The sequence below is a fragment of the Lasiosphaeria miniovina genome (genome assembly GCF_030549165.1).
Source record: "Lasiosphaeria miniovina strain SMH2392-1A chromosome Unknown B0T26scaffold_1, whole genome shotgun sequence".
In the NCBI taxonomy this organism is placed as follows: Eukaryota; Fungi; Ascomycota; class Sordariomycetes; order Sordariales; family Lasiosphaeriaceae; genus Lasiosphaeria; species Lasiosphaeria miniovina.
The window spans coordinates 3,255,228-3,282,050 of NW_026848220.1; the positions used below are offsets into that span (position 1 = coordinate 3,255,228).

The 26,823-nt window shown below is 54.5% G+C and overlaps 6 protein-coding genes across 6 annotated transcripts; 3 read left to right on the forward strand and 3 right to left on the reverse strand.

Moving 5' to 3' along the window:
* Positions 1–9,325: 9,325 nt before the first annotated feature.
* On the reverse strand, positions 9,326–10,546 carry B0T26DRAFT_634188 (uncharacterized protein; the record flags this gene model as incomplete). Its single annotated transcript, XM_060436601.1, has 2 exons — positions 9,326–9,743; positions 9,810–10,546. 2 exons carry the CDS (start codon positions 10,544–10,546, stop codon positions 9,326–9,328), a joined length of 1,155 nt encoding a protein of 384 aa, XP_060302744.1.
* A 1,598-nt stretch (positions 10,547–12,144) lies between these two features.
* On the reverse strand, positions 12,145–14,691 carry B0T26DRAFT_670222 (uncharacterized protein; the record flags this gene model as incomplete). Its single annotated transcript, XM_060439156.1, has 1 exon — positions 12,145–14,691. One exon carries the CDS (start codon positions 14,689–14,691, stop codon positions 12,145–12,147), a length of 2,547 nt encoding a protein of 848 aa, XP_060302745.1.
* Positions 14,692–15,082: 391 nt separating this feature from the next.
* Positions 15,083–16,306, forward strand: B0T26DRAFT_745853 (RNA 3'-terminal phosphate cyclase/enolpyruvate transferase; the record flags this gene model as incomplete). Its single annotated transcript, XM_060444622.1, has 1 exon — positions 15,083–16,306. One exon carries the CDS (start codon positions 15,083–15,085, stop codon positions 16,304–16,306), a length of 1,224 nt encoding a protein of 407 aa, XP_060302746.1.
* Positions 16,307–16,393: 87 nt separating this feature from the next.
* Positions 16,394–17,508, reverse strand: B0T26DRAFT_745854 (uncharacterized protein; the record flags this gene model as incomplete). Its single annotated transcript, XM_060444623.1, has 2 exons — positions 16,394–17,168; positions 17,234–17,508. The coding sequence occupies 2 exons, from the start codon at positions 17,506–17,508 to the stop codon at positions 16,394–16,396; spliced, it is 1,050 nt and encodes a 349-aa protein (XP_060302747.1).
* A 606-nt stretch (positions 17,509–18,114) lies between these two features.
* Positions 18,115–19,721, forward strand: B0T26DRAFT_633848 (tRNA synthetase class II core domain-containing protein; the record flags this gene model as incomplete). Its single annotated transcript, XM_060436573.1, has 2 exons — positions 18,115–18,507; positions 18,570–19,721. 2 exons carry the CDS (start codon positions 18,115–18,117, stop codon positions 19,719–19,721), a joined length of 1,545 nt encoding a protein of 514 aa, XP_060302748.1.
* A 1,920-nt stretch (positions 19,722–21,641) lies between these two features.
* B0T26DRAFT_670226 (uncharacterized protein) lies at positions 21,642–25,653 on the forward strand (the record flags this gene model as incomplete). The annotated part of the gene is made up of 4 exons (XM_060439157.1): positions 21,642–21,987; positions 22,119–23,800; positions 24,075–25,466; positions 25,546–25,653. 4 exons carry the CDS (start codon positions 21,642–21,644, stop codon positions 25,651–25,653), a joined length of 3,528 nt encoding a protein of 1,175 aa, XP_060302749.1.
* Positions 25,654–26,823: the final 1,170 nt, after the last annotated feature.

Below are 26,823 nucleotides of genomic sequence, written 5' to 3' on the forward strand. Positions count from 1 at the left end.
TCGGAGGATGGGCCCTCGGTCAGGAAAATCAGCCGTGTCAGTGTGCTGCCCCGGATTTACGGGACGGGGCTAGACAGGTTTGGGGTGGTTTTATGCTTGGCCGCCGGCCACTCCAGGGTTAATTAAGTTACGAGGAGTCAGGAACAACCCCCGTTCCATCGCCCGCCTATTTATCCGTAACCGGCACGCCCTCTCGTTTTTGGCCACCCCACGGTCAATTCCCGACCACTCGATTCCCATTCTTGGGTCGCTGGGGTTTTGGCCGAGGTCCCGGCGTGTCTTCTTCTCTGTTCGGTTCCCCATTTTCTTGGGGCAACATGTCAAACATTCGGGCCTTTGTGGCTTGACCGACAGCGACGGGACGGTGGACAAGCCCAGATTGGACAAGGCGCACTATATACAGTGGTACCGTACTGTACCATATGTTGATGAGTGGCCCCCCACGGATTCGCATCCGGGCCTCTTGGAGAGTCTCTTTCTCTTCGTTGAACCAGCTGTCTGGCCGTCGCGCAACGCAACAGGCAACTCTCGGCAGGTTTGCTACGTAACACTGGGACTGCCTGACTTGCCTAGGTAGGATCCGAAGTTTGGGTTGATTCAATCGTGCAATCCGTCCCGGACTCAGGCAAGGCACTCCCGGCCTGTCTGAAGGTCATAGAAACAAGGACCGCCGGATGGCCCGAGGTTCGTGATCGACGACGGAGAGCAGCAGGCAGGAACAGCCGTGTTGGGCAACTTGGCGAGCACTCTCACTCTCTCTCTCTGATACTCTGTATCAAGCAACCCTGCCAGAGCAAAATCGCCAGTCCAGTACTCAAGCCGCTGCTGCATGTGCTCTTGTCAGTTAGCTAACTGCTCCGCATTTTCTGTTTCTGCGACTGGTCGCTTCCTTTCTTTTTTTTGTTCGTTTTGGGGCGGGTGCCGGGGTGGTTTCCCTCAGTTTCGTTTTGGGCAGAGAGTGTTGCAGAAAACACATATTGCGAGCAGCAGCAGCAGCAGAGCAATGGAAATCAGCACATTGAGGGTTGCGTTGCAGGAGGTTGCCTGCAGCACTTCGCTTCGCTTCGTTCCCAAGAGACTGGACGGTTTGGCGATGGCGATGGCGCAGGCAGGGCCCCTTTTCAGTTCCAGTTCTTGGGTGCACCAATGGGCGGTTTCCGCGGCCCATGCCGATGGCCTTCTGGAAGGTTTCATACAATCCAATCCCTGAATGTTCGTTGGCGTGGTACTTTCCAAGATCCAAATGGCCTTAGCGTCTTACGACTCGCCGTAAAGGTTTTTCGCTGGGGGAGGTGTAGCTGTTTGAATTCCTATTTTGGAATCCTAGAGGTCTATTCCTTCTCTAGGAAAACCTATCAAAGACCTTTCCTAGCCGGTTCATTTGGAACGCCAACAAACATTCAGGGATTGGATTGTAGTTGGTGCAGAAGCAGAAGACCCGGTTTTTTTTTTTCTTTTCTTCTTGCCTTTTGAGATGGAATGGATGCTGCTGCATGCAGGTTCGACTTGCCTCTCGCCAATTTTCCGCTTCCGTTCCTGAACCATCAACTTGTTTCCTCTCCGCTAGTAGCATCTTGGCATTCCCTCCCCCAAGGACCTTGTGACTCCCCGCCCCCTCCCAGCAGCGAGCCCAGGGTCGGTTCATGAACACATTGGCCAACAAAGGGCCAGACTGATAGATAGTCAACAGAGTTTCGGCAGCTAATCCGCCTCCCGCGCGGCGTGGGCAGGCGATGGACGGCCGTCACCTCCATCACCTGCGACGCGGCGGCGGCGAGCAACCTAAGCGGCAGCTGCCGCCCCATGGCCGTCTACCCAGGGGACGTGGAAGCAGCACGCTCGCGCGTGGGGCAACAACTCTCCAACATGTCGAGTGCCAAATTCCCCTAGGGACACTACGTAAATACTGGGCAAGTCTTGGGGAGTCGGGGGGACCTCACGGTCCAGAGGCTACGGCCTTCAGTTTGCATGCTCTCCCTAGCTCCATCTCATACGTAGTACGCATCAGGATCAGTGTACATGAGGCAGGCCAGCCGGAGCAAACCCGAATCGGGCCAACGAACGACACTAGGCAATCTAATCGCAAGCTCGCCAAGCCCCAAGGTAGGTAGTCAATGCACTATTCGCACACTAGTTTGTCAGAATCGAGAGTTACCCCAAGGATGGAGCGAGCAACCAAGAGCGACACCGAACGATGATGGGCCGTGTCGGCATCCCCGCGATCGGAGGCGACGACGGAGAGAGAAATCGCTATCTGCCTAGGCTCTAGGTTGGGGGGTGGTGAGAAGACCACCCCAACTTTTGTCGGTTGGTAGGCTTCCGGATGGGGCGGGCGGCGGGGGGGGGGCACGCCATCTCGAGTTAACAGCAGTCCATATGGCATGGCATGGCATGGCTGCCAGGATAGCCAGCCAGCCGGCCGGCCGTGTTTGTGGGGTCTCGCTCGGGGTCTACAGTAGGTCTAACAGTAGGTTGAGATAAGACGACGACGATAGCCTTTGCCAATGCCAATGCCAATGCCAGTGTCAGTCTATCTAACCATTGGGGAGGGGGATGACGGGAGGGTTGCAGTGTTCTTGCGGACCTTCTGGAATGTTACCGTTCGTCCCGCGAAAGACGTTCCAACACACACCCAACGGTCCGCCAAGTCTTTTCTTCTGTCCTTGCACTCTCCAGTGAGTATGGTATGGGAAAAGAAACGGCTCAGCCGGTTCACGTGGGGGTGACGGGTCAAACAAGAATCGATATGCATGATATCATTATCGGAAGCGTTTTTACACTTCAAACCCCCAAAAACTTGTAGCTCTTGGCGTTCTGAGAGATGAGTAGTTCTGTGGCCTGCGGCAAACGAAACACTACTGCGTACTCTCTTTTTGCCTCTCCTTTCTTGCTCGTTCCGTGTCAATAGAACAGTCCCAAGCTCTGAGACAGCAATTACCAGTATAAGGCCGCAGCCGACCGACGTTAGTTGCATGCCAACAAACTTCGACAAACGATACGGCTTCCAATAATAAGAAGGTACCCAATAAGAAGTATTCACGCTTTCTTCTTCGTTGGCGGCGATAACGCCGGGGCACGTCCCTACTTTTTCTTACTTTTTCTTTTTACTTTCTTTCGTTCCTTCTTTTTTTTCTCGTCAGCTCGGAAAGAAGAGGCTAGACTAGCTCGCTCTTTCCGTTCAGAGTCAGACGCATTCAGATCCCGCTGCGCTCCTCCGAGATGACAACTGCAGTCATCTTGTAAACCCGGCCAGCCCACAGCATGCAGGAGAAAGAAAAGAGACCAAATGGTTTTTTTTAACTCTGCCGGAATGCTGTTGCACTTTGCAGCAGGTAGGAATACGCTACTTGCAACCTTACATATGTAAGTCCCGTCAACGTGCTTCCACCATCACCACCAGTCTCATCAGCGCACTCGAAGAGGGCGTGCTTGCTGCTGGAGGTGATAAGTCGGCAGGTTTGGTGGGGGCTAGACTGCGTCAGACAAGCCGGACCAGACCATTGCCCCTTGCAGGTGTACTATTGATGTGTGTGATGTTCCTGCTGCCGGGCTAAACTGAGGAGGTTTTGGATTGGATCTGGCTTCGCGCTAGAATCTCTTTCTTCCTTCCCTAGCCTTTCCTCTTTGATCCAATTTGTCTCGTCGCAGTGAAATGCAGTGCATGCGTGGGGGGGGAGGGGGGAAGACAACAGCAAGGTGAAGTTAGCATCGCGGGATGTCTCCGAGGAAACCTCTCATCTCATCAGCCCTCACTCTGTATCAGTATCTCTATCTCTATCTCTGTCTCTACTACTGGCAACATGAGGAAATTTCCTGATATGACTGACAATGCTGCAGACTCGCACAGTCCACGCCCACTGCAGAGGATGGGATGGGATGGAATATATTACATTTCCTGAACGCATGCGTCCTGCGGTGCCGACATATTCGAACGTCTGCCAAGCCTGAAGGAGGTGGTTTTCGACTCTCATCATGTCGTTTTCGTCCCAACGCTGTGGCGCCACAGGCACACTGATGAGTATCAGGGGCCGGCAGCCTCATCAGCCTTTCCGCGCCTGCTGAGGTTTTTCATTCTTCTTTCCTACCGGCCTGTGTAGGAGGCTCGCGGCTAGTCCCGCACCACACATAGGTTATGTGGTCGTCACCAGCCGGCGGTGGGTTTCGTGTCTATACGTACCTATGGCTTCTGGGGAGACAGAGAGACGTCTCTCTCTCTCCCTTGTGGCTGCGCCCTTGCCCTCCTCTTGCGTGTCTACTATCTTCGCTGCACGGCAAGGTCAACCGGACTCCTGACCATGGAGGACCGGCCAATGACTTTGGCAGTCACACACATACACACACATACATTCACACACACGCACACACACGCACACAAACGCACGCACGCACGCACGCACGCTTTTGTGTGTGCGCGTGTTGTTTCCGTCCGCGCCGCAAAACGCACAAAAGAGATTTAATTACCACCATCACCGCTGCTCTCTGCGCCATGGTCGACAAGAACATGCTGGGCCCCAGCCAGCCAGCCAGCCAGCCAGGGAAGTCTTTTGGCTGGTTCTGTCCATGTCTCGTCCGTCAAGCAACAGCCACAGTTGATACATGGGCGCGATGCAAGCCACCAGGGGATGGCAGAGTGATACGTGGTAACCGTTGAAGCGCGGGCCAATCTTGACCACCCACCCACCCTCCGTCGCCGACTTCTCCGGCCGGCCCAAGCCTCGGGCCCAGCTGTACGGTGCGGACAACGATCTGCAGCCGGGGCAGAGTCAGGTTGGCTTTCCCTGTCTGCCTGCTTTCCCGCGGCCGGTTTTCTCTCTCGCCTGTTTTGGCCCTCGATTACCTACCTATTTCTCGGTGTTTCCGTTCTCTTTCTACTCGCCGGCTATATTATTACTAGGTATCCAGCCTTTTCAGGCAACGACGTGCGTGCGCTCGCTGTAATCATGCCTATGTCCATGTGTAGGCAACCTACCTGCCTTACCTACCTTACTTACACATGCGGCATGGGATAGCTGGCTACTAGGCACCTCCCGTCTACTAACTACCAAACAAAGGAAGCTACGCACTAGGTAGGTAGGTATGGACTCCGTTTTGGCCCGTTTTCTCGCCTGCTTACCTACCTGTCCGTCTGCCTACCTGCCTCGCCGGTGCTGTGCTGTGCTGTGCCGTCGTAGAGAGGAGCTTGTTTTGTCTGTCCCCTACGCTTGGACGAGCTTCCCTATCCTGCCCTGCCCTGCCCTGCCCGCATCTCTGGTTGCTTTGCCGCAATGGCGGGCATGTGAAGGGACACAGAGGAGGAGAAGGAGGAGGAGGTGGGGTGGAGATTCCTTCCTTCCTTCCTCGCATTCGCTTGTTCTTCTTTTCTCACTTGTTCCGGTGTCTTAGGTCTGTACGGATACTGTTACCCCGCAAATCGTGCTGACGTCCAAAAGGCAGACTGACTGTCTGTCTTTCGGTTGTCAGATCTCGGCGATGGCTCCATCCCGAGGCTCGCGCAACGTGTAAGGTATGTACTGGATGTGGACACAGGTACCTACATGATGGACAGACAAGACCGGCAAAGAGGGGGTACGTAGGTAGGGTAGGTAGGTGGGCCGTGAGTGAGGGCCCGGGCGTTGCAGTTCGCCGGCGGAGGGCCCATCGTCGGCTTCCCATATCTCGTTCAGAGAAAAGCCAACCTGTGGGTAGTACTATTGTATGTATGTTGTCGCGCAGTCCAGCAGTTAGGTATCTGCAGGCCCACCATCCTGCGCAGTATGTATGTATGTTAGCAGGTCCGAGAGGCTCTCGGGCCTGCAGCACACACACCCAAAAGAACTGCCTGTGCAGTAGTCGTCTTGCCTAAGGTTATAGTGGAATGTGTTCTCGTCCGCTATATGCCTCACGTCGCCGACGGGGTCGGGGTCCTGCATGGCGCTCGGCCCTCTCCCCCGCTGCCCACCAAAGAGCCGTAATCCTTTCAGAGAGTCTTTGCCCGCCCCAGACCTGCGGGTCGAGGAGGCCTGTTCGCCAGCCCAAGTCCGGTAAGTGGCCCGGCAATATTTTTCCATTCAAGTCAAGGTAAAAGTCAAAGGCAAAGTCAAATCAAGACAGACCACTTAGTTGTACGGCCCTTTTTTCTTTTTCTGTCTCTTCGGTGCCCCGGCATATGTCGTTGCAACGTAAAAAAGACTGACTGACGGGTGTCAACTGCCGGGACTCCGGCGCCCGGCGCCTACTTGCTTGCCCTGTCAACCTGCGAGGAGCGGGAGGAGACGCCGCAGCAGCGGCGGCGGCGCAAAGTGGCAACTCCACGCGCGGTTCAGACTGATGCTCAGAGCGGGTGAGCCACGTAAATCGAGTGAATTTTTTATCGTGACAGTGTGACCCGCGGCGCATACAAATCCCATTGGGATTTTAATTTGTGGCGTCTTTTTTTTCTTGATTTATTTTATTTCTTCTTTCACCTGTGATCGTGGCTGGCTGGTTCGGCGTCCCAGAGAGAAGAGGGGGGTTACTTTGCTGGACAGCGGGCGGCTTGGCGGGGAAATAAGATTATACCTCGCCGCTTCCTTTTCTGTCGGTTTTTTCCCTTACACAAAGACAAAGGGCGCGTGCGAATGCATCGCGGACTTGGTTTTTTTCCCAATCCCCATCTTTCGCTTTTTCGGGAGGGGGGGTTCAACACGCCGCCGCCTCCCAACATGTCGCACGTGGTACAATACAGGCAGGAAGGAGGTGGAGGGCTGTTGGGGTTGGGCTGAGAGTGTGTGAGAGAGAGAGAGAGAGAGAGAGAAACAGACAAACAGGTTGCGCGGCCGGTAGCCGTGCCGCTCGGTCTCGGAGAGTTTGCCTTTTTTTTCTGTTAGTGATTTGTCTTCTCCCGGGCTTTTCTCTGTCAACCCTTTGGCGATTGGCCTTGTGTGGGTGCGTTTGTCAGAGAGAGAGACAGACAGCGTAGCATGTGCCGTGGGCTTACCGCGCCCCTTCGCCCATCTTCATAGGTTCACGCTGCACCTGAGTGCTGTGCCGGCTGGGCGTCAGTCGTCATGACGATTGTCCAGGTCTTTCGGTTCCGAGGTCGACAATCGGCTCTGCTTATTGGAAAGCCTCGATTATCTTCTCGCAGAATGTATGGTATGGGGGCCAAAGACTTTTTTTGTCCTTGATGTCTGTCGTGTCATGTCGCTGTTGATGTCGGCTTCGACCCCCTAATTAATTCTCAGCCTGCCCCTGATGGCGCCCAAAGGTGATGGGGAGGGTAAAAGGCGAAACATAGATGGGGCCAGATAGAACCAAGAGTTGTGGTTTACTATTTCTTTTTGGCACCGGTGCTGATACCAGAAGCTGTAGGCAACGACAGCTTCCGGACCCAAGGCTGGCTACCCTAGGGCTGAGAGAAGAAATCTTACCGTGGCACAGTATCCAGAAAACAAGACAGAATGGAGCCACGAAGAGGTGAGTAAGCGCACGATGCATACTTACAAGCTCGCCTTTCAGCGCAACATGCCGTCTGACATTCTGACCATTGCGGAGGCAAAGTAGGTAAGTAGGTAGGTGTCTTGCCTTGTCTCGTCTTACTTTGCTCTGCTGATAACTATTGTTAGCTCCTTCGACCAAAACGGGGCAAAGAATCTATCTCCCACTCAGTGTTTGCCTCCGTCGGTGGCCGTGTCTCATGTGAGTGGGTGCCGGCCGGTGTAGGGAGCCATGACTAAAAAGGGGCCGCGGTGCTGTTTTGCGTCTGTCGGGCTATTTGCCCTCTATGTACGTCGGCGCCGGCTTCACGATTGTATCTGATCTGCGCCTCTTTTCTCTTCCCCCCTCGATACATGTGCCGATGCCGATGCCGATGCCGATGCCGATGCCGATGTCGATGCAGACATCCACTTCGACGCCTTGCTGTCTCTTCCATAAGCACGTAACCCGCCCCCATCTAGAGAGCTGTGGCGAGGCTGCTTCTAGTCTGAGAGCGCTCCCCCATGGGGCTCAGTAGACAGCTGTCAACTCGAGGAGGGGGGACAAGTCACTTCAGAGCACGGAGAGAATAGAGGCACACTGTGTCGCGCAGAAGCAGCGGTGAGTGTCATCTTGGTGTGTGTTGACCGTGTTTCATCGCCTTTTCTTGCCGGCTTTGACGCGGACGCATGTGTCTAGTGACTGCCGAGTGAGGCGTCTATGTGTGGACGAGGTTTTGAGGCTCGCGGCTCACGGTTCGGTGAGTTTTCGACACTTTGAGACACGGTTGTGGTTCGGTGTCCGGAACTGAAAGGGGGTTTGGTTGCAGATCTTTCTCTCCCCATGCTTGGTTGATCAGTCAGATCTTTTCTTGTTGTCGTTGTGCCAACAGGTGGCTGTTGCTAGGTGGCCTATTTACAGGCAACCAAGTCAACAAGTGTACCTAGTTACTCCATAGTTGATTGGTTATCGTGGAAATAAAAAGGAAGAAGACCTCAGCGCTGCGGACAGTGATGCTGGCATTGGCGGTTGTAGTTAAAACATTAAGAATGCTTCATGTTGTATTTCGTCTGCTCAAGGAGGAACTTCTACAGTTAGATCTATCAAAAAGGAGAAATGGCTCATACCTATCACCACGCACATACTAAAACGAACACCAAGAATGCTTCATATCTCCATCGGAGTTGCGTTTTAGGGAGTTCAGTTAGACGGACCAAGCGTGATTCAACTTTCGGTCCATTCCATATGCGTCTCTTCAGCCTTTGTTGAAACCATAATTCCTTTCCTCGAACTTGATTCTCATGACCCTCTAGTGTGTAACGGTTTGATTAACCAACGCCAGTATTTGGGTTGGCCAAGGGACTCTAGTAGAACCTCGCTACACGGTTAGCAACCTCATCAGTACCTTTGCTGCTCGTGACAATAACTGTGTTGGAAGCTACGAAGAGGAAGAGGAAGAGAAAGAGAAAGAGTAAACCAGGGGCAAATGACCTACTATTGTAAGAGGATAGAATGGCACGAGAGGACCCAGAGGCTCTTTTGTATCTATCTCTTAACCCAAGAAAAGGATCAACTCAATATTTACGAGTCAAAGAGCGCCATGACACTCGAGACAGAGCGTCGGTGCCTGACATCGTTTACTTTGAGAGTATCCATACTTGTGGTGGACAACTGGTTCACGGGAACTGACTTGGCGAGGCCAGACTGAATGGGTATATACCCCTGACTTTTACAACCCACTGTAGGGCCATCGATATGAAGCTCTATACGCCGACGTGACCGCCATCCTGCTACCGAGCTGGACCAGTGGGTCGGTCGACGCGCTTTTATACACGCAACTACAATACATGGACCATTGTCTCCCAAGCACTCCTCATCGAGTGGCAGCTTGCTAGTGGTCCTCTTCGGTCAGGCCAGGACAATCCTCCATCTGGGCGTCGGGGTACTTGAACTTGCACCAGAAGCAGTAGTAGTGCTCGTGACGCAGGTACTCGACGAGGCGGCGCAGTCTCTCGTCGGGGGGCAGCGCGTTGAACTCGTCCAGCTCTGGGTCTTCGTCGTCGAGGTCTTCGGCCGCGACGTAGGCCGTCTGCGCCTTGCCCAGCGCGCGACGGTCGTCCTCGTCTTCGTCGGCGTCGTCGTACGTCGGGAGACGCGACAAACTGCTCTGCTCGAGGTCGTGCCGCACCCGGCGGGTCTGCTCGGCCTGCTCTCGTCCCTTGACCAGGCCCCGCCAGACGACGGGGATGGAGTTCAGTGGGCGCGATGAAACGGTGCGGCCCACGTTCGCCCGCGTCCATTTCTTACTCCTGTTCTGCTCCTTGCTCGTAGGTGCCGCTATGGCTGTTGTTGCTGCTTCGTCATCAGTTCCAGACATATCATCGGGACCACGTCCTGCTGTAGATTCGGCTGTCGTCTTTGTTGATGTTGCCGTGAGATTACCGTCTTGCTCCTTACCCCAACTATCTTCGTCCATGCTCTCGGCGACCTTCTGCGCAGCGTAGACAAGCCTGCCGAGGCGTGCTTCCTCGATCTCGCGGCTCCGCGCGGCACGATATTCGGCAGGGTCGATGACTTTGGGGCGCTTTGCCTCGGGGCCCTCACCGGCGGCCTCGGCAGCCTCGGCAGCCTCGCGGAGCTGGCGCTTGCGCTTGTTCTCGAGGCCGATGCCCTCGCGGCCGCCTTTGATGACGACGCGGATGGGCTCGACGATGGCGGTGCTGCCGCTTAGGCCGCCGCCGGTGGTGTCGGCAGCATCTGGGCTGACCTGCTTGCCCAGGGCGCTGCCTGCCTTGAAGCCCATCTTGGCCATCATGGCAAGGCCCTTGCTCTTCCGCAAGCTGCCGTCGTGCAGGGGCTCCAGCAGCGAGCGCGACAGGGCGGCCTCGCGGCGGGCCTCTTCCTCGGTGGCTAGTTCCGCCTTGGACTTGGGGCGGCTGCGCTTCTCGGCCTCGCGCCGCAATCTCTCGCGCCGCTGCAGCGACGTCTCGGGCTGGGCGAGTGCGGGAGTGTCGCCGAAGGTCATGGTCATGTAATCGTCCTCGCCGTTATCTTCCGGCGACACTGCTGCCGGGGGAGCCGGCCGGCCGCCATTTCTGGCGGATGAGCACATTTGGAATGAGATATGGCCTGGCTTCCGACTGCCCTCCTGTGTTCCTTCTTGTGTTACGAGAGACGAAAGGAGGGTGAGAGATGGATTCGCGACACAAAGCCGACAGCCCAAGGTACGGCACCTACCTCCTGCCTTGGCCGAGAAAACAGATAATATGTGCGAATGAGCGAGCCTCGTCTTATTTAATTATCGCTCTTTACGAGCGTGCGAGGTCTTACGGGAAGACGGAAGTGATTGAGGCAGGCAAGGTGCACGGCACGTCAGGTAAGGTTGAGGTGTTGTTGAAACCTTAATTTGGAGGGGTGACTCGGTTGGTGCCTAGATTTCATTCCGCCTCGATCTTTCAAAAACAGCAGTCACCTCACTTTCTGGGTGTACTCACCTTGAGCAGTTGAAGCTTGATCAATCCCTTCAGTTAAGCACCACTCCATTCAACTAGAAAACCACCGTTTTACAAAACAAGCCAAACAAACAATCCCCCAAAACGGTCGAGACTCACCGAGTATCCGTAACTCACCTTCCTTCCAAACCAAGCACTCACACAACCCTGAAGCCACCTACCTACAGTGAGTGATACAGAGTGATATAGTGAGTGACACAGCGACACAGACGAAAACAAACAGCTCTCAAATGCACAAGTACCAAAGTTGCAAAGATACATTGTCCCTCCCTCCTTCAAAACCACAAACCCAGCAAAGACAAGAAAAAAACAAGCGCCGAGTCTGATGCAACGAAGAGGCTCAAAAAATCAATAATTCACATGCCAGGGGTGGGGCTCTCCAAGCGCCGCCGCCCAAAACAAAATGCCCGATATGCAGTCGCGGATCCAGACTATCGGCACTCGGGTCCTGTGCCTCTTCATCCTCCATCCTCCCCATTCCCATTCCCGGGGTATGGCTGGCCACGGCATCGCTATATATAAACCCAAAAATGTACCGATGTTTTTCACACACACACACACACACACACAAGCAAATTTTCTTCAACGGCCGACGTCATGGCTGCTGCTATGTATAGCACACACTCCCCCGTCCTCTGCACAACAAGCCTACATCCTACTACGTACTCCTTCTATCTTCTTGTTTATTTACTGATTCGTTTACATGGGCTTCTCCCCCTGCTGCTCGAAGATTCACTAGACTGACGCAGAAGTCTGGCACTGGCTGGCTGGCTGGCGCTTAACCTGCCTGTATAGCACGCAATCCATAATCCATCGAGCTGCTTACCCCTGATGCCAATTCCTCCAACTGCACTGGACTGACTGCTGTGTACCACAACTGCTGTCTCCTCCAGTGCAATGCCTGATTGCTGCCTTCCCCATGCTAGTCAGGAGGGGCACTGGATAGAAGCACTCAGCAGCATTCCTGACGGCTTCGCGCTCGACATGGGCATTTGTCCATCCAACTGCTACCCCCTGACGCCGGATTGAGTCGAATGGTTGCTCAACACTACATTCTACATTCAGCAAGACGTGCGGCGGAAACGAGACAGCGGGCGGGAAGTAGTGTTTGCTTGAACAGCAGGCAAGAAACGAGAGGTTGATTATATACAAAAAAGAGTTAGAGTATATCATACAATATTACATGGCAGTTGCCTCGCTACATCTCTTGAAGAGCCTTCTTGTCCAGCTTCCTGTGCTTGGAAATCTTCTTCGGGTCCGGGGCAATCACGATATCGTACACGCCCATGTCGCGCGCCGCAGCCTCGAGCGCCGGCCGGAGGTTGGCGTTCGGGTCCACGTCCTGCAAGCCGGCCTTGAGCAGGATGAGCTGCTCGAGCACGGCATGCAGCTCGGCAGCCCTCTGGTCCACAGTCATGTTGTCCGGGTCGAGCCGCTGGCCGGGTGCTACTGCCGCTCTGTGGTGCTTCATCAGTCCCTCGACGGTCATAGTGCCGCTCATGAGGCGCTCCAAGTTCCGCTTCGTCGGCGCCTTCAACATCGTCGAGCCCGTGGCCAGCTCGATGAGAAGCGGTTCCGGCGGCGTGTAGGCAAATATCTCCTTCATCGCTCGCGCCGCAACAAGCATGCCGGTATAGTCGTGTGCTTTGAGCATCGAGAACAGGATCGTCCTCGGCAGGATGCCAAAGAGCTCGGGCGAATCAAACACCCAGTCTGCCTCAACCATGTCGCTAAAGAACTGCCTTCCGCTGACCACGTCCCTGGCCGAGAGAACTTCGTCACGTTGGATAAGTCGATTGACAGAGAGGGTGCTGAACAGGGTGAGGAATGTGTGTCCATCCGGTCTGATGTTCTGTTCCTTAGTCATGGATCGGTACAACGCTACAGCATCGTCCGCTTTCATGTTGTGGCTGTGCGACCGGATCAGCTGGTTCATGAAGAAGGCAGTTGTCGTGATCTCGGCGCGCTGGGAACCCTCCCACAGCTCCTTCAGGCGATCGTGAAGCCCCCGGGAGCAGTAGTTCTCAGCTAGTAGAGATATGGTCTCGGCAGTGGCTCTCGCTTTGCACTTGAACCCGCTGCCATCTCCACCAATCGTGGGCGGAACGTATGGGGCATAGAACCGGGTGGGCTGGTCCATCGATGCCGCCCGGTGACGCAGGTAAACATATTCCAGGCGTGTGTGAATCATGTCCCAAGCTAGTCTTTCCGCCTTGTCTAGGTCTTCGGCAGACCCTGACCTTATCCAAGCCCCAATTAGACCGTTGAGTTGAATGGGCGAGGCGACCACCCCCTTTGTTTGGAGGAATACTGCCACCTGATAAGCCTCATCCAGTTGACCGGCCCCTATGAGCCGTTTCAACCACTTCCCAAGGAAGAAATGATTGCCAACTGCCGTGGGAAGCCTGGTCTTGCCACGGACATCAATAGCGCCGGCGAACATCATGTCGACAAAGGCCTGCAAGGCAAATTCGACACAGTTGCACGCCAGAAACGAGCCAATCACAATGTCGTAGTCCTCGACCGTCATGCTCGTTCCGAGGAGATCCCGCATATCCCGGAACAAGGTCCACGCCTGCTCACGCGTCGGTTCCTTGGCCGCCAAAGCGCGGACGATGGGGATGATGATCCTGGGGTCCATGTCATGTGCCGAGTTCAGGAGCATATCGGCGGCTCTCTGGGCGCGTTCCGTGTCTCCATAGATGCAGCACATGCGGACGCCTAGCTCCCAGTACTCCTTGAAGGTTTCGGGCTTCGATCCCAGGGTAACAGCCTTCTTCCAGGCCTCGATGGCCTCAGCCTGCCACCCCTCGATAAACATGGCCTCGATGGCCAGCAGCTGCTGGGAATCCCTCAACACCACGCCGGCAGCACTCATGTCCTTAGCCAGGACGTAGATGTGCGACATCCGGTTGGGGTTGTCGACTCCTTCCTCCCACGACAGGGTCGTCCACAGGAAATCCCAAACACCGCGAGGCACATTCTCCCAGGCTGTCGAGAGAGACTTGCGGGCGGCCGAGTAGGACTTCCAGCACTCCAACAGATCCTTCGGCTTGGGAACGCCGCCCTTGACAACGTTTTCGCGGGCCAGGAACCGGTTCAGGTTGGCTACGGCTCGATGGCGGGCCCCGCTGAAGCCAAGTATACGGAGCCACCGATGCTCTTCGGCCTCGGGGCCGGTCTTGCCCTTGTACTGGTCGCGGAGCGTTTTTTTAAATTGTTTCCTCAGGTCGTCGGCTTTATCCTGCATTCCACCTTCCTCCATCTGCTGGAGCATCTCGACCGTGCTCGCCATTTGCTGCTCGAGCTCGTTGATGGCTGCCTCGATCTTGGTGTCGAGCTTGGCCGAGGTGGTAAAGCCATCCTTGTCGGGCATGCGCTTGTAAGTGCCTGGCTGTATCTCGTTGTAATAGCGCACAGAGAGTGGTTGAGTTGGCCTCGCGATTGGGGATATATCGTCGTCGGTCTTGATGGGCGGCGCCTGCGCCTGCTCCTGCTCCCGGGCTTCTGTCTTCAGCTGTGTGAAGGCTTTCTGGAGGTCTTCGAGCGAGATGGTCTCAGTTGTAGCCTTCGGCTTGGGCCTTTTCTGTCCGGTAGGATATTGGGGTTGTTGCGCCTTCTGGGCGACGCTTGAGCCGTGTCTTGCCAGCCACTTTGGCTGATTTGAGATGCGCAGATTTGTGAGGCAAGACTTGCAGACGTAGCTGCTGCGGCTCAGGTCCAACGAAAAGGTTCGGGGAGGCATCAGGGAGGGGGAGAGGTAGAGGGCGCAAGGCTACTGCCGTCGCCGTATATGTAAAAAGAAAGCGCTAGCGAAGGAAAGGCCAAAGAAAATTGAGCAAATATTGGTCCTCAGTCTGATGCAAGACGATGCTGGACATGGAGACCACTCTCAAGCCCCCAGACTCACAGACGAACCCCCCTGTTCCGCTGTAATTTTTTTGCTACTAAGCCGCTTATCAGCGCGCCTTCCTTGCCGATAAGAAACTAAAGAGCTACACCGCCCGGCAGAATCGGCGGGACCCTTAAAATTTACTTTGACTTTTGGTCGGCAAGTGGTTATGCGACGAATTTCCCCACCGCAACATATCACAGCCAGAAGCGAACGGCCATACACACCACACCAAACCGCAGCTATGGCGGAGCAGAAGCCCGAATTCCTACGCTTCACAGGCCACCGGCATTTTGCGCAGCGGCTGGTGCTGTCGACGCTGTCGGGTCGGCCGGTGCACATCTCCAAGATCCGCAGTACGTCGGCGACGCATCCGGGGCTGGCCCCACACGAAATCTCGCTGCTGCGCCTGATTGAGGCCGTCACCAACGGCAGCGCCATCGACGTGTCGTACAGTGGTACCACCGTCGTCTACCAGCCGGGCCTAATCACCGGCACCGTAGCCGGCGCCGGTGCCTCCGTCGGTGACATAGTCGAGCACTCGCTGCCCGCCAACTGCAACCGCGGCGTCACCTACTTCCTGATGCCGCTGGCCCTCCTAGCCCCCTTCTCCAAGGCTCACGTCAACGTGCGGTTCTCCGGGCCGGGCGTCATCACCGCCGCGACCCACGTCACTGGGGACGTGTCGGTCGACACTTTCCGAACCGCCGTGCTGCCGTTGTACGCCCTGTTCGGGATCCCACCCACGCGCATCGAGCTGCGCGTGCTGGCGCGCTCCTGCGCAGGGCCTGGTGGCCGTGGTGGTGGTGGCGTTGTCGAGCTGCGCTTTGCCAGCCAGGTGCGCCTGCCCAAGACGCTTCACGTCAACCGCCGCCCGGGCCGCATACGGCGCATCCGCGGCGTCGCCTACTGCACCGGCGTGTCTGCCAGCCACAACAACCGCATGATCCACGCTGCGCGCGCCGTGCTCAACGCCCTCGTGTCTGACATACATGTCGCCGCCCAGTACGACCCGTCCCCGCTCGTCGCCACCGACAAGAACGCCCCGGGCAAGAAGAGGAAGCTCGGCATTGGCTTCGGGCTCAGTCTGGTCGCCGAGTCGAGCGCCCAGGGCGTGCTGTACGCAGCCGACGAGGTGGCGCCCCCTGAGGGAGGCGTGGTGCCCGAGGACGTCGGCGCACGGTGTGCTTACCAGCTGCTCGAGCTTATCTCACAAGGCGGTTGCGTAACCTCTACCGCATCATCCACGGTACTGACACTAATGGCGATGGGGTCCGAGGATGTAGGCCGGCTGAGGCTTGGACGGAACGTTGTGGGTAGAGACGAGACAATAGCCCTTGCAAGAGACCTCAAGACATTCGGCGCAAGCAGTTGGGGAGTACGCGATATCGACGACGATGACACTGGTGATGTAATAGTTTCGGTGAAGGGCACAGGAGTGGGCAATGTTGGGCGCAAAGTAGCGTGACGAATCTAATACTTCGTGAACGAAGAGAAACGTGGGATACTTTGGCATTTGTTTAACCCGCTGGTGAACTACCATTGCAATCAATATCTATTGTTGTTGCTGCTGTACCCTAGCTCTTCTTTCGGCGGCTAGGGCGGCAAGGGTTGCATTATAACCCAAAGACTGAAGCGAGTAAGCTGCCGCAGCCTGGTAGTCGTTCCCGATAGTTCTAATTGCGTGAACAATATGAAAATTGCCCAGGATTGCGCTGCCCGATCTCATGATATCTACCAGATCAATGCTTGTGGCAGACGAGTAGTAGGTGGGCCCCATTCGTCCGGAGTCCTCTGGATCCCTAACGTCATCCTGTTGAGCGCTATTCGCTCTCGAAGCTATGCTTTGCAGCTCGATTCCGCCGGAGTCTTCTCCAATATTCGCTTCGTCTCTTATTATCCCACGCTCTTCCGCGTCGAGGTCCTGGGTCGGATCCGGGGGGGTCGGCGAAGACGCCTCTGCCAGACTGGCACGGGCGGTCGGTAATGAAGGGTCGAGAACCTTTCGTAGTCTCTCCCGGTCGTGATGGACCGCCAGCATTAGGCACTGCACGGCGAGGATCACTATGTCAAAGAGCAAAAGGCCTAGTTTCGATGTCGCTGGCTTCTGCCCGATAAAGTCAATAATAATGCCCCCGTTCAGGTATCCGCGCGCCGACTCGCTGGCACGTGGCAGCGATAGCATGGCGTGGAAGAGCATGCATAGAATGTTTGGCACAAATATGCCGAAGACGTGCGGCCGCTTAGCCGGCAGCGAGACCACCGCCTCTTTGGGTGTCAGGAGAATGTAGTGCGGGATGAGGCGCAGGAGAAGACGCGGAAAGGAGCACCTAGAAAGGTCAGTAAGTTACTTGTTGAAGCTCCTCCTGAGGAGAAAATCCAGGGCAGGACTAACTCCATGTAATACAATATACAGAGGTAGGAAAAGACGACCGTGTCCAAGCTCTTTTGCAAAAGGGTTATGAACTGCAGCTTCTTAGATAGTCCCTCTCGCCGTTTCTGCTTCCGCGTTGGCTCGAAGGAAGGCAGCGCAGAGGACCGACCCTCGCCGCTCTCCGCTGACGGCTCCCCCCGGCCTCCGTCCTCGCCGCTATTCTGTTGCCAGCCGTCGCCGGGTTGTAGGGGCTCGCGGGCCGCGGAGCTCGAGCCCGGGGCCGAGTCATTGTTCATAGCTCGCCGCAATTCGGATCAAGGGGGGTGTGGGCGCATCAAAAGGCGGTTCGAAATGGGAGGGCGTTTGTTGTCTCACATAGCCGGTTGTTCTATGTACAGATCGGAGTGGCGCGTTAGCGGCTAGTAAATCTTTTCATCGGGCAGGCCAAGATGCGAGCCCAGCATGAACTGGGTCACAGGAGAAGAAAACCGGGGCTGCGTGGTGCAGTCGACGATGCTTTGCAGGAAAGGCCTACCCACCTCATGATGGGACGGCGCGTGCTTGGCTCATCAAGCTCCCCTGACTGACGCTCAGGGATGCAAAAAGACTTATCGGGGTCCAGGAAAATCCTTATCGGACCGGGTTCTACGGCAAGCGGAGGCCGGGAAAAGTTGTCGCCGATACATCGAATTCAACGTGGGGCACAGACCCCTGCAGTTGAGCAACCTCGAACGTTTGGCGGGGGAGATTTTTGGGTGCGGGACAGATCCAACCAGTGGCCTGGCAGTGACTCAGAAGGTGACAGCTGCGACCATTAAAGACGACCCCAACGAATTTGACTTTGCACCGTCCGCCCCAGCAACAACACCACTAAACACATTCACACCAAGTGTCTCGCCGCCATGGCCGCTACCGATGGTGTCCCGAGGGATCTTGCCCTCGAGATCTTGGCAGCTTTGTCCGAGTCGTCCCCGATTCTGTCCGCCAAGACCTTCCCCAAGTCGACCTTCACCGAGATCAAGGCTGCCCTCGACCGCCTCGCTTCCCGGGAGATGACCAAATATGACACGCTGGAGAGGGAAGAATACACACTTGAACCAGAAGGCGAGCAGATTGCCGCCAATGGCAGCCACGAAGCGCGCGTCTTTGAGGCGCTGCGACAGGCCATGGACGGCTTGACGGTGCAGGAGATTGAGAAGGCCATCGGCGACAAGTCTATCGCAAAGCTCGGCCAGAGCAAGGCCTTCAAAGAGAAGTGGATCTCCAGGACGAAGGAGGGCAAATTCAAGACTACGGTTCGTATTCTCAATCATGAGGTGTCTAAGTTCGTCCAAACTGACGGGGCACGGCATTGCAGGCGGACGCTATAAAAGACGTGACTCGGGAGCAGGTGCAAACTATAAAGACAACGCGGACTTATCCCGACGTGAAAGTGTTGGCCGAGTTGAAGAAGCGCAAGCTTGTCAAGATGCAGAAGGTCATTAGCTTCAGGATCCACAAAGGGCCCAAGTTTGCCCTCGAGATCGCAAAGGAAGAGACAGACCTGACTGCAGACATGCTGGTTTCCGGTGCATGGAAGACGGCGACGTTCAAGCCATACAACTTCAAGGCGCTGGGTGCCGACCAGAATGCAGGCGCTCTGCACCCCCTGAACAAGGTCAGAGCCGAGTTCAGGCAGATCTTCTTCGAGATGGGCTTCGAGGAGATGCCGACCAACAAATTCGTTGAATCAGGTTTCTGGAACTTCGATGCTCTCTTCGTACCCCAGCAACACCCGGCCCGCGATCTCCAAGACACTTTCTATATTTCAGACCCCAAGACAGCAGGGAAGCCTGGCCCAATCTCTCCTAACGACAAACAGGACTACGAGCAATACTGGGAGAATGTGCGGCAGGTACACGAGAACGGAAAGTTCGGATCGATCGGGTACCGGTACCCCTGGTCCCCCGACGAGTCGCTTCGCCTGGTTCTCCGCACTCACACCACGTCGATTTCCACAGCAATGTTGCATAAGCTTGCCGCGAAGAAGGGGCTCGATGGCCTCCCACCACCGGCGCGGTACTTCTCGATCGATCGTGTCTTCCGTAATGAGACGGTCGACGCGACCCATCTGGCTGAGTTTCATCAAGTCGAAGGCGTCATTGCGGACTACAATCTGACTCTGGGAGGCCTGATGGAGTTCATGGATATCTTCTTTGGTAAGATGGGCATTACAGACCTCCGCTACAAGCCTGCGTATAATCCTTATACCGAGCCGAGTATGGAGATCTTCAGCTACCACCAGGGTCTTGACAAGCTGGTTGAGATTGGCAACAGTGGTATGTTCCGTCCAGAAATGCTCGAGTCGATGGGGCTGCCAAAGGGCATGAACGTCTTTGGCTGGGGACTTTCTCTAGAGAGACCAACTATGATCAAGTACGGCATCTCGAATATTCGCGAGCTTCTTGGTCACAAGGTGGACCTGAACTTCATTCAAAGAAACCCAGCGGTGCGGTTAGATAAGAGTTAAGTGGGGAGCCCCTATGCGCTAGTTGATACCTCGTCGACGACGTCATGTCTGTACTTCATGAGTGCTATGGTATAGAAAAACAAGAAGAATTAAAGGATACTTGTTGTTCTCGGGCACCGTGTCTAATGTCTCCTTGAATCTGAAGAAAGAAAGAAATATCAAAATATTACTGTGAGCGTCTTGGCAAGTCCTGAAAATGTAACACTTCAACGGAGTAAGGCTGGGAATGAATGTTCACCCCCATAAAATGGTATCTATATCCCTCCACGCTGTAATATTTCTTGAGGATATTGGGACTGCATAAGATTTAATCTTGCATCCTAGTTCTTTCTGGAAGCCTTCAGGAGCAGGACTGGAAGATGAGCATGAAGGAAACAAGTCATAGGGGTGCTTAGAAAGTTTTAGTTCAAAATTCGTGAACACTGCTCTCCTGTTTATCTTGATCGGACGGACACCTTGCTCGCTCGACATTACGAGATTGCGCCATTCTATTACCACAGACGACTTGGAGCTTGCCCCTGCAGCCTATATGATACTAGCTGGCAGCAAGAATGGAGTCATTTATAACCCAAGATGTCGCGGGATATTCAGCGGCAGTAGACGACGTCGCAGCGGTAGGCAACGTTGTGAAGGCGGGAATAGCTCAAAGGGACTAGGTACTGTACATTAAGTATATATGTGAGTTTTATCTATCGCATAAGTATGCCCGTTTAGTTCGAGTTAATCATCAAATGATGACATTTCAACTAGTCTCGATATTCTATCATGACAGGGAAGGCCTCTGCACCGGTTCAACCAACGTCTGTCTGGGTGCGACTGAAGGTCGTGAGGGGTCACGATGGCAGGACGAAAACATTGCCCGCACGAGGCACACGGCGTTGGCATTGGCCAATAAACGCCCCGGAATATAAACTTTTTTCATGTCAGGTTTCGAGGGGCATGGCGGGGTAGCTGGCAAGAGTTGCAGATCGCGGGAACATCGTTTGCCACCGCCTCCATCCAAGTCCCGATATCAAGGTACCTCGGCCGGTATGGTAGACTAAAAGCGACGAGAATATCGCGTGATATTTCATATTGGACTGTTGGGGGCAGCTGTGTCCTTGCAAGAAGCTGTGAATAAACAAACTGGCAGTGGTAGAGGGTTTACAGGCACTGTGTTGCTCTTCGGCGTCTGCAAAAATCCAATGGCTGGTACAGCGGTTGTGGATGGAAAAGCTAAGATGGCGATGATATTTCACCATCTGCGCCGTTCTCTTGGTACTGCTGTGCATACAATCCGATCCCCAGATGACTGTTAGCACGGTACTTAGACAGAAACCGGTAGGGTTTATCGAATAATTAGGCCAGAAAAGACGTTGCAAGGCTTCCATGCCAGTGCATTTGGTGTAGGGTTATCCGTATTCGTACCTGCCTTCGCGATTATACATTTGTTGCTCTAATAGCTACCACCTGCCTAGAGATAAACCTGGAAGACAACTTGCAAAGCAGTTACGCCTTTCGCATTTAGAAAGTCTCTCACTAACAATCTTTCAGGGATTGCAATTGTATAGTGTACGACTATAGACAATCAATGCTTCGGTCTTCCGCTGTCGGAAGTGCAGAGCGGGCACGCGGTGGATCAAAAATTTTCACCAGAACGGGAGCAGGAAAAGAGTCACCCTCCAAGAGCTTATCTCTTATCGCTCCCCACAGAGGCCGGTCTTTTGTATTGGGTCTTCTTTCCTGACCGACTCGAAGACTTGCTGCTTTTATTCTGCTCCCCACCGCCAAAAAGACCAAACGAAAGGACTGGCGACCTGAGGCACTGCCCAATTGGCAAGACCGAAGGACAATCAGAGAGCTGCTCGAGAGACTCTTAGCGGGTTTCGCGACTTGCCTTTCTTTTTTCTGCACTTTCTGTTCGCGACGACGACTTAGACAATGCTGTCAACCGTGCAAAAGGCCGGCCGAGCCCCCGCCCTTCTCCGCCATGGTCGCCGCGTTGCTGTCTCAACGCCCCAGCTAAAGACCTTCACCTCTGCTGCGCAGAACAGCCTTTTCCGTACCCAGCAGGCGCCGCCGAAGGTCGTGCGCCTCGTGCAGAAGCGCCTGCTCTCTGCCTCGACCGCATGCGCAAGCTCGGTCGCCGCACAGTCCGCTCCCAACCCCAAGGCCTACCTCGAGAGCGGAGTCATAAAGCCGAGAGAGCATGTCGATGTCAAGAAGGTCCTTGTCATTGGTAGTGGTGGCCTTGCCATTGGTCAGGCTGGAGAGTTCGACTACTCTGGTATGTCCCGTCCACCGTCACCAAGCTCGGCTTTCCCCCGTGTGGGACAGCAGAGACGTTATGAGCCATACAAGTCAAATTAAAGGCGGAAAGAGAAAGTATAACGACTGACATCAATTCACTGCGCATAGGCTCACAAGCACTTAAGGCCCTCAAAGAAGCTGGCGTAGCTTCCGTCCTCATCAACCCCAATATCGCCACCATCCAGACCAACCACGTCCTCGCTGACGAGATCTACTACCTGCCGGTCACCGTCGAGTACGTCGAGTATGTGATTCAGCGCGAGAAGCCTGATGGCATCTTCCTATCCTTCGGTGGCCAGACGGCCCTCAATCTCGGTGTCCAGATGCAGGCACTGGGGCTGTTCGAAAAGTACGGCGTCAAGGTCCTCGGCACAAGCGTGAGGACGCTGGAGCTCAGCGAGGACAGAGACTTGTTCGCCAAGGCGCTTGAGGAGATCAACATTCCCATCGCAAAGTCGGTTGCCGTCAACACGGTCGACGAGGCCCTCGAGGCGGCCACCCAGATTGGCTATCCCATCATCGTCCGAGCCGCTTATGCGCTAGGCGGTCTCGGTTCCGGATTCGCGAACAACGAGGAAGAGCTTAGAAACATGGCCGCCCGCTCGCTCACCCTCTCCCCGCAGATTCTGGTTGAGAAGTCTCTCAAGGGCTGGAAGGAGGTTGAGTACGAGGTCGTCCGTGACGCAGATAACAACTGCATCACGGTGTGCAACATGGAGAATTTCGACCCCTTGGGTATCCACACCGGCGACTCGATTGTCGTTGCGCCAAGTCAAACCCTGAGCGACGAGGAGTATCATATGCTCCGGACTGCCGCTATCAAGATTGTCCGCCACTTGGGCGTCGTAGGCGAGTGCAATGTTCAGTACGCCCTGCAGCCCGATGGTTTAGACTATAGGGTTATCGAGGTCAACGCCCGGCTCTCCCGGTCGTCGGCCCTGGCTTCCAAGGCCACTGGCTACCCTCTAGCTTACACAGCTGCCAAGATTGGCCTGGGCCATAGCTTGCCCGAACTTCCGAACGCCGTCACCAAGACGACCACGGCCAACTTCGAGCCGTCGCTCGATTATATCGTCACAAAAATCCCCAAGTGGGATTTGGCCAAGTTCCAGCATGTGAAGCGGGACATTGGGAGTGCCATGAAGTCTGTAGGAGAGGTCATGGCTATTGGCCGCACCTTTGAGGAGTCTTTCCAAAAGGCCATTAGACAGGTGGATCCCAACTTTGTCGGCTTCCAGGGCGCCAAGTTTGAAGATATCGACTTTGAGCTCCAGAACCCAACTGATCGCCGGTGGTTGGCAGTCGGCCAGGCCATGCTCCACGAGAATTACACCGTTGACCGAGTGCATGAGCTCACCAAGATTGACAAGTGGTTTCTCTATAAGCTAGAGAACATTGTTAACTGCACTCGAGAGCTTCAGCAGGTTGGGAGTCTGAAGGGTCTCAAAAAGGAGCATGTCTTCAAGGCCAAGAAGATGGGCTTCTCTGATAAGCAGATTGGCGCGACTGTTGGCGGTACCGAGGATGAGGTTCGTGCCCTCAGACGCGAGTTTGGCATCAGGCCGTGGGTCAAGAGGATCGACACGCTGGCTGCCGAGTTTCCCGCCGACACCAACTACCTCTACACGACCTATAACGCCTCCACCCATGATGTCACATTCGAGGAGAAGGGGACTGTCATTCTTGGGAGCGGTGTATATCGCATTGGCAGTTCCGTCGAGTTCGATTGGTGTGCTGTCAGCGCTACACTGGCCTTGAAGGAAATGGGCGAGAGGACAATTATGATCAACGTAAGTACATGGACAACGACAATAAGCCTTGAACTTTCTGTCAAAGGCCTTGGAGTTTCTGCCAACAGGCCTTGAACTCTCTATCACCAGGCCTTGAAGTTTCTGTCAACAGACCTTCAAATCTCTATCCTGGGCCTTCAACTTTCTATCCTACCCCTTCAACTTTCTATCCTACCCCTTCAACTTTCTATCCTACCCCTTCAACTTTCTATCCTACCCCTTCAACTTTCTATCCTACCCCTTCAACTATCTTTCCTGGGCCTTAAACACTCAGCTAACACCCCAATCGTATAATCCCGAGACTTATTCCACCGATTTCGACACTGCCGACAGACTCTATTTCGAAGAGTTAAGTTACGAGCGAGTGATGGATATTTACGAACTCGAGAATGCCGGAGGTGTGGTGGTTTCTGTTGGAGGCCAGCTGCCTCAGAACATAGCCCTGCGACTCCAGGAGACTGGCGGTGCCAGGGTTCTAGGGACCGATCCCCGTGACATCGACAAGGCCGAGGATAGGCAAAAGTTCTCGGAGATTCTCGACAGCATCGGAGTCGACCAACCGGCGTGGAAGGAGCTAACGTCCGTCCGGGCTGCTGAGAAGTTTGCCGACGATGTGGGGTATCCTGTTCTCGTCCGTCCCAGTTATGTTCTCTCCGGGGCTGCCATGACCGTCATACACAGCAAGGACGACCTGAAGGACAAGCTGGAAGCCGCCAGCAATGTCTCGCCCGACCATCCCGTGGTTATCAGCAAGTTCATCGAAGGCGCGCAAGAGATCGACGTGGACGGTGTTGCCTCTGACGGTAAGCTAATTCTCCACGCCGTCAGCGAGCACGTTGAGCAGGCTGGTGTTCATTCCGGCGATGCTACCCTGGTCCTCCCCCCTGTGAACCTGGACGAGACGACGATGGAACGAGTGAAGGAGATTGCCCAGAAGGTTGCCAAGGCCTGGAGAATTACCGGACCTTTCAACATGCAGATCATCAAGGCCGACGATCCCGAGGGCGGTCTCCCGGCACTCAAGGTCATCGAGTGCAATCTCCGCGCCTCGCGTTCGTTCCCCTTCGTGAGCAAGGTGCTTGGCGTCAACTTCATTGATGTTGCCACCAAGGCGCTTGTGGGCAAGAATGTTCCCGAGCCGACCGATTTTATGGCGGTAAAGCGGGATTATGTCGCCACCAAGGTACCGCAGTTCTCGTGGACCCGTCTACCCGGTGCTGATCCCTTCCTCGGCGTCGAGATGGCATCGACGGGCGAAATGGCCTGCTTCGGTAAAGACTTGGTCGAGGCTTACTGGACCTCGGTGCAGTCGGCCATGAACTTCCGCACGCCCGAGCCCGGCGAGGGTCTCTTGTTCGGCGGTCAGCTGAACAAGAACTGGTTGACTAAGGTGGTCGACTATCTGTCCCCGCTTGGCTACAAGCTGTATGCTGCCGACAAGGAGGTCAAGCAGTTCCTCGAATCGACGACCAAGGGCAAGGTTAATATTGAGGTTATCGAGTTCCCCAAGGAAGACAAGCGTGCCCTCCGTGAGGTGTTCAAGAAGTACGACATCCGCGGAGTGTTCAATCTTGCCAAAGCTCGCGGTAAGACGGTCATGGACGTTGACTACGTCATGCGCCGTAACGCGGTGGACTTTGGTGTCCCATTATTCATGGAGCCGCAGGTGAGTTTTGCTTCCTCCCTCTAAATACCATCATTGTGTCATGTGCGCATCGAGACTAACCCGATATTCCTTTACGCAGACCGCTGTGCTTTTTGCCCAGTGCATGAGCGAGAAGCTGCCTCGCCCAGAGGGCATCCCCGCCGAGGTCCGTCGGTGGTCCGAGTTTATTGGTGGCAAGCCATTGTAAATATGATATCACCAATCTGCCTCGTGAATTTTCCCTCTTCATGAAATAACGACGGATATTCCATAAATAAAAAGGCGTTCAAAAATTTTCCGGGCCTTGTCTTTTCATAGTCTATAAATAAAAAGACGTTGAAAAGTATTCTCGAGGAACTATCGTTTCTGACGATCTGCTTATTACGAAATGACGATATAAAATTTGACCTCTATTACGAAATTGCGATACTTGAACTGGAAATAAAAAAGGCGTTAATTAGAGCTCTTAAGGCTTTGGTTTATTATTTCTAGAAGTCTAACTCTCCACTGCTGCTATGCTTCCCAGGCGATGAGCTATACGTGAAGTTGCACCACGGTTACCACATCCCGGGCAGGCCCCCAGCCAAATGTTCACAGCAGCGGACGGGACCAGCCACAGACAGTACTAGAGATGAAGGGACTACCTTCTAGTCTTTGCCACCGTCTCTCTGATGTCTCCGGCTCTTTCTGATGATGTACCTTCCAGTGGTGGTGTTCAAACTGCTGATACCTCTCCGGAGCCGTCTCGGTCGGGCGCGAGGTGGTGATGCGAACTTGCGGTGTAAGGACTGATTCTAATGCCTGAAGAGGAAGAAAACGATTTGATGGTTTTCCCGAAAAGAATCCCTGACGGAAAGAATGCCTCTGAAATGGCGCGCGGCTCTGGTTGAGATAGAAACCTTCCGCGGTGCATCTACTATAAAAATAGTGATCAAGAACGGTTTGTAATTCTTAAGTTAGAAAGTCGTAGGCACACACTATTTATAGGCAAAGCAGCTGTTTTAAAAATTGCTCGCTGATATGAGATCATTACCGACGACTGACGTACAGCTCCACCGAAGGTCGCTATTGTCGAAACAGCTAGGGTACCTATCTTCTTACCCCATAGCGCCGAAGATAAGTATAGAATTTGATTCACTTTGTAGGAACGTAACCCAGGCTATTTATCAAATAAATAACGAGAGTGAAAACGTGACAAAGTGTTACGTCCGTGGCCACAATTTACATACAGTTCAGACACTGTCGGTGTAAATTTTCATTTTTGTCTCCCATTCTGCTACTAGTCGTGCTGTGCATTTTCCGAAAGCAAAAAGCGAAAACAAGCCGCTGCCAATTGCCCCGCCAATCTCCGTCTGTGGTCTATTTATATATAAAATAA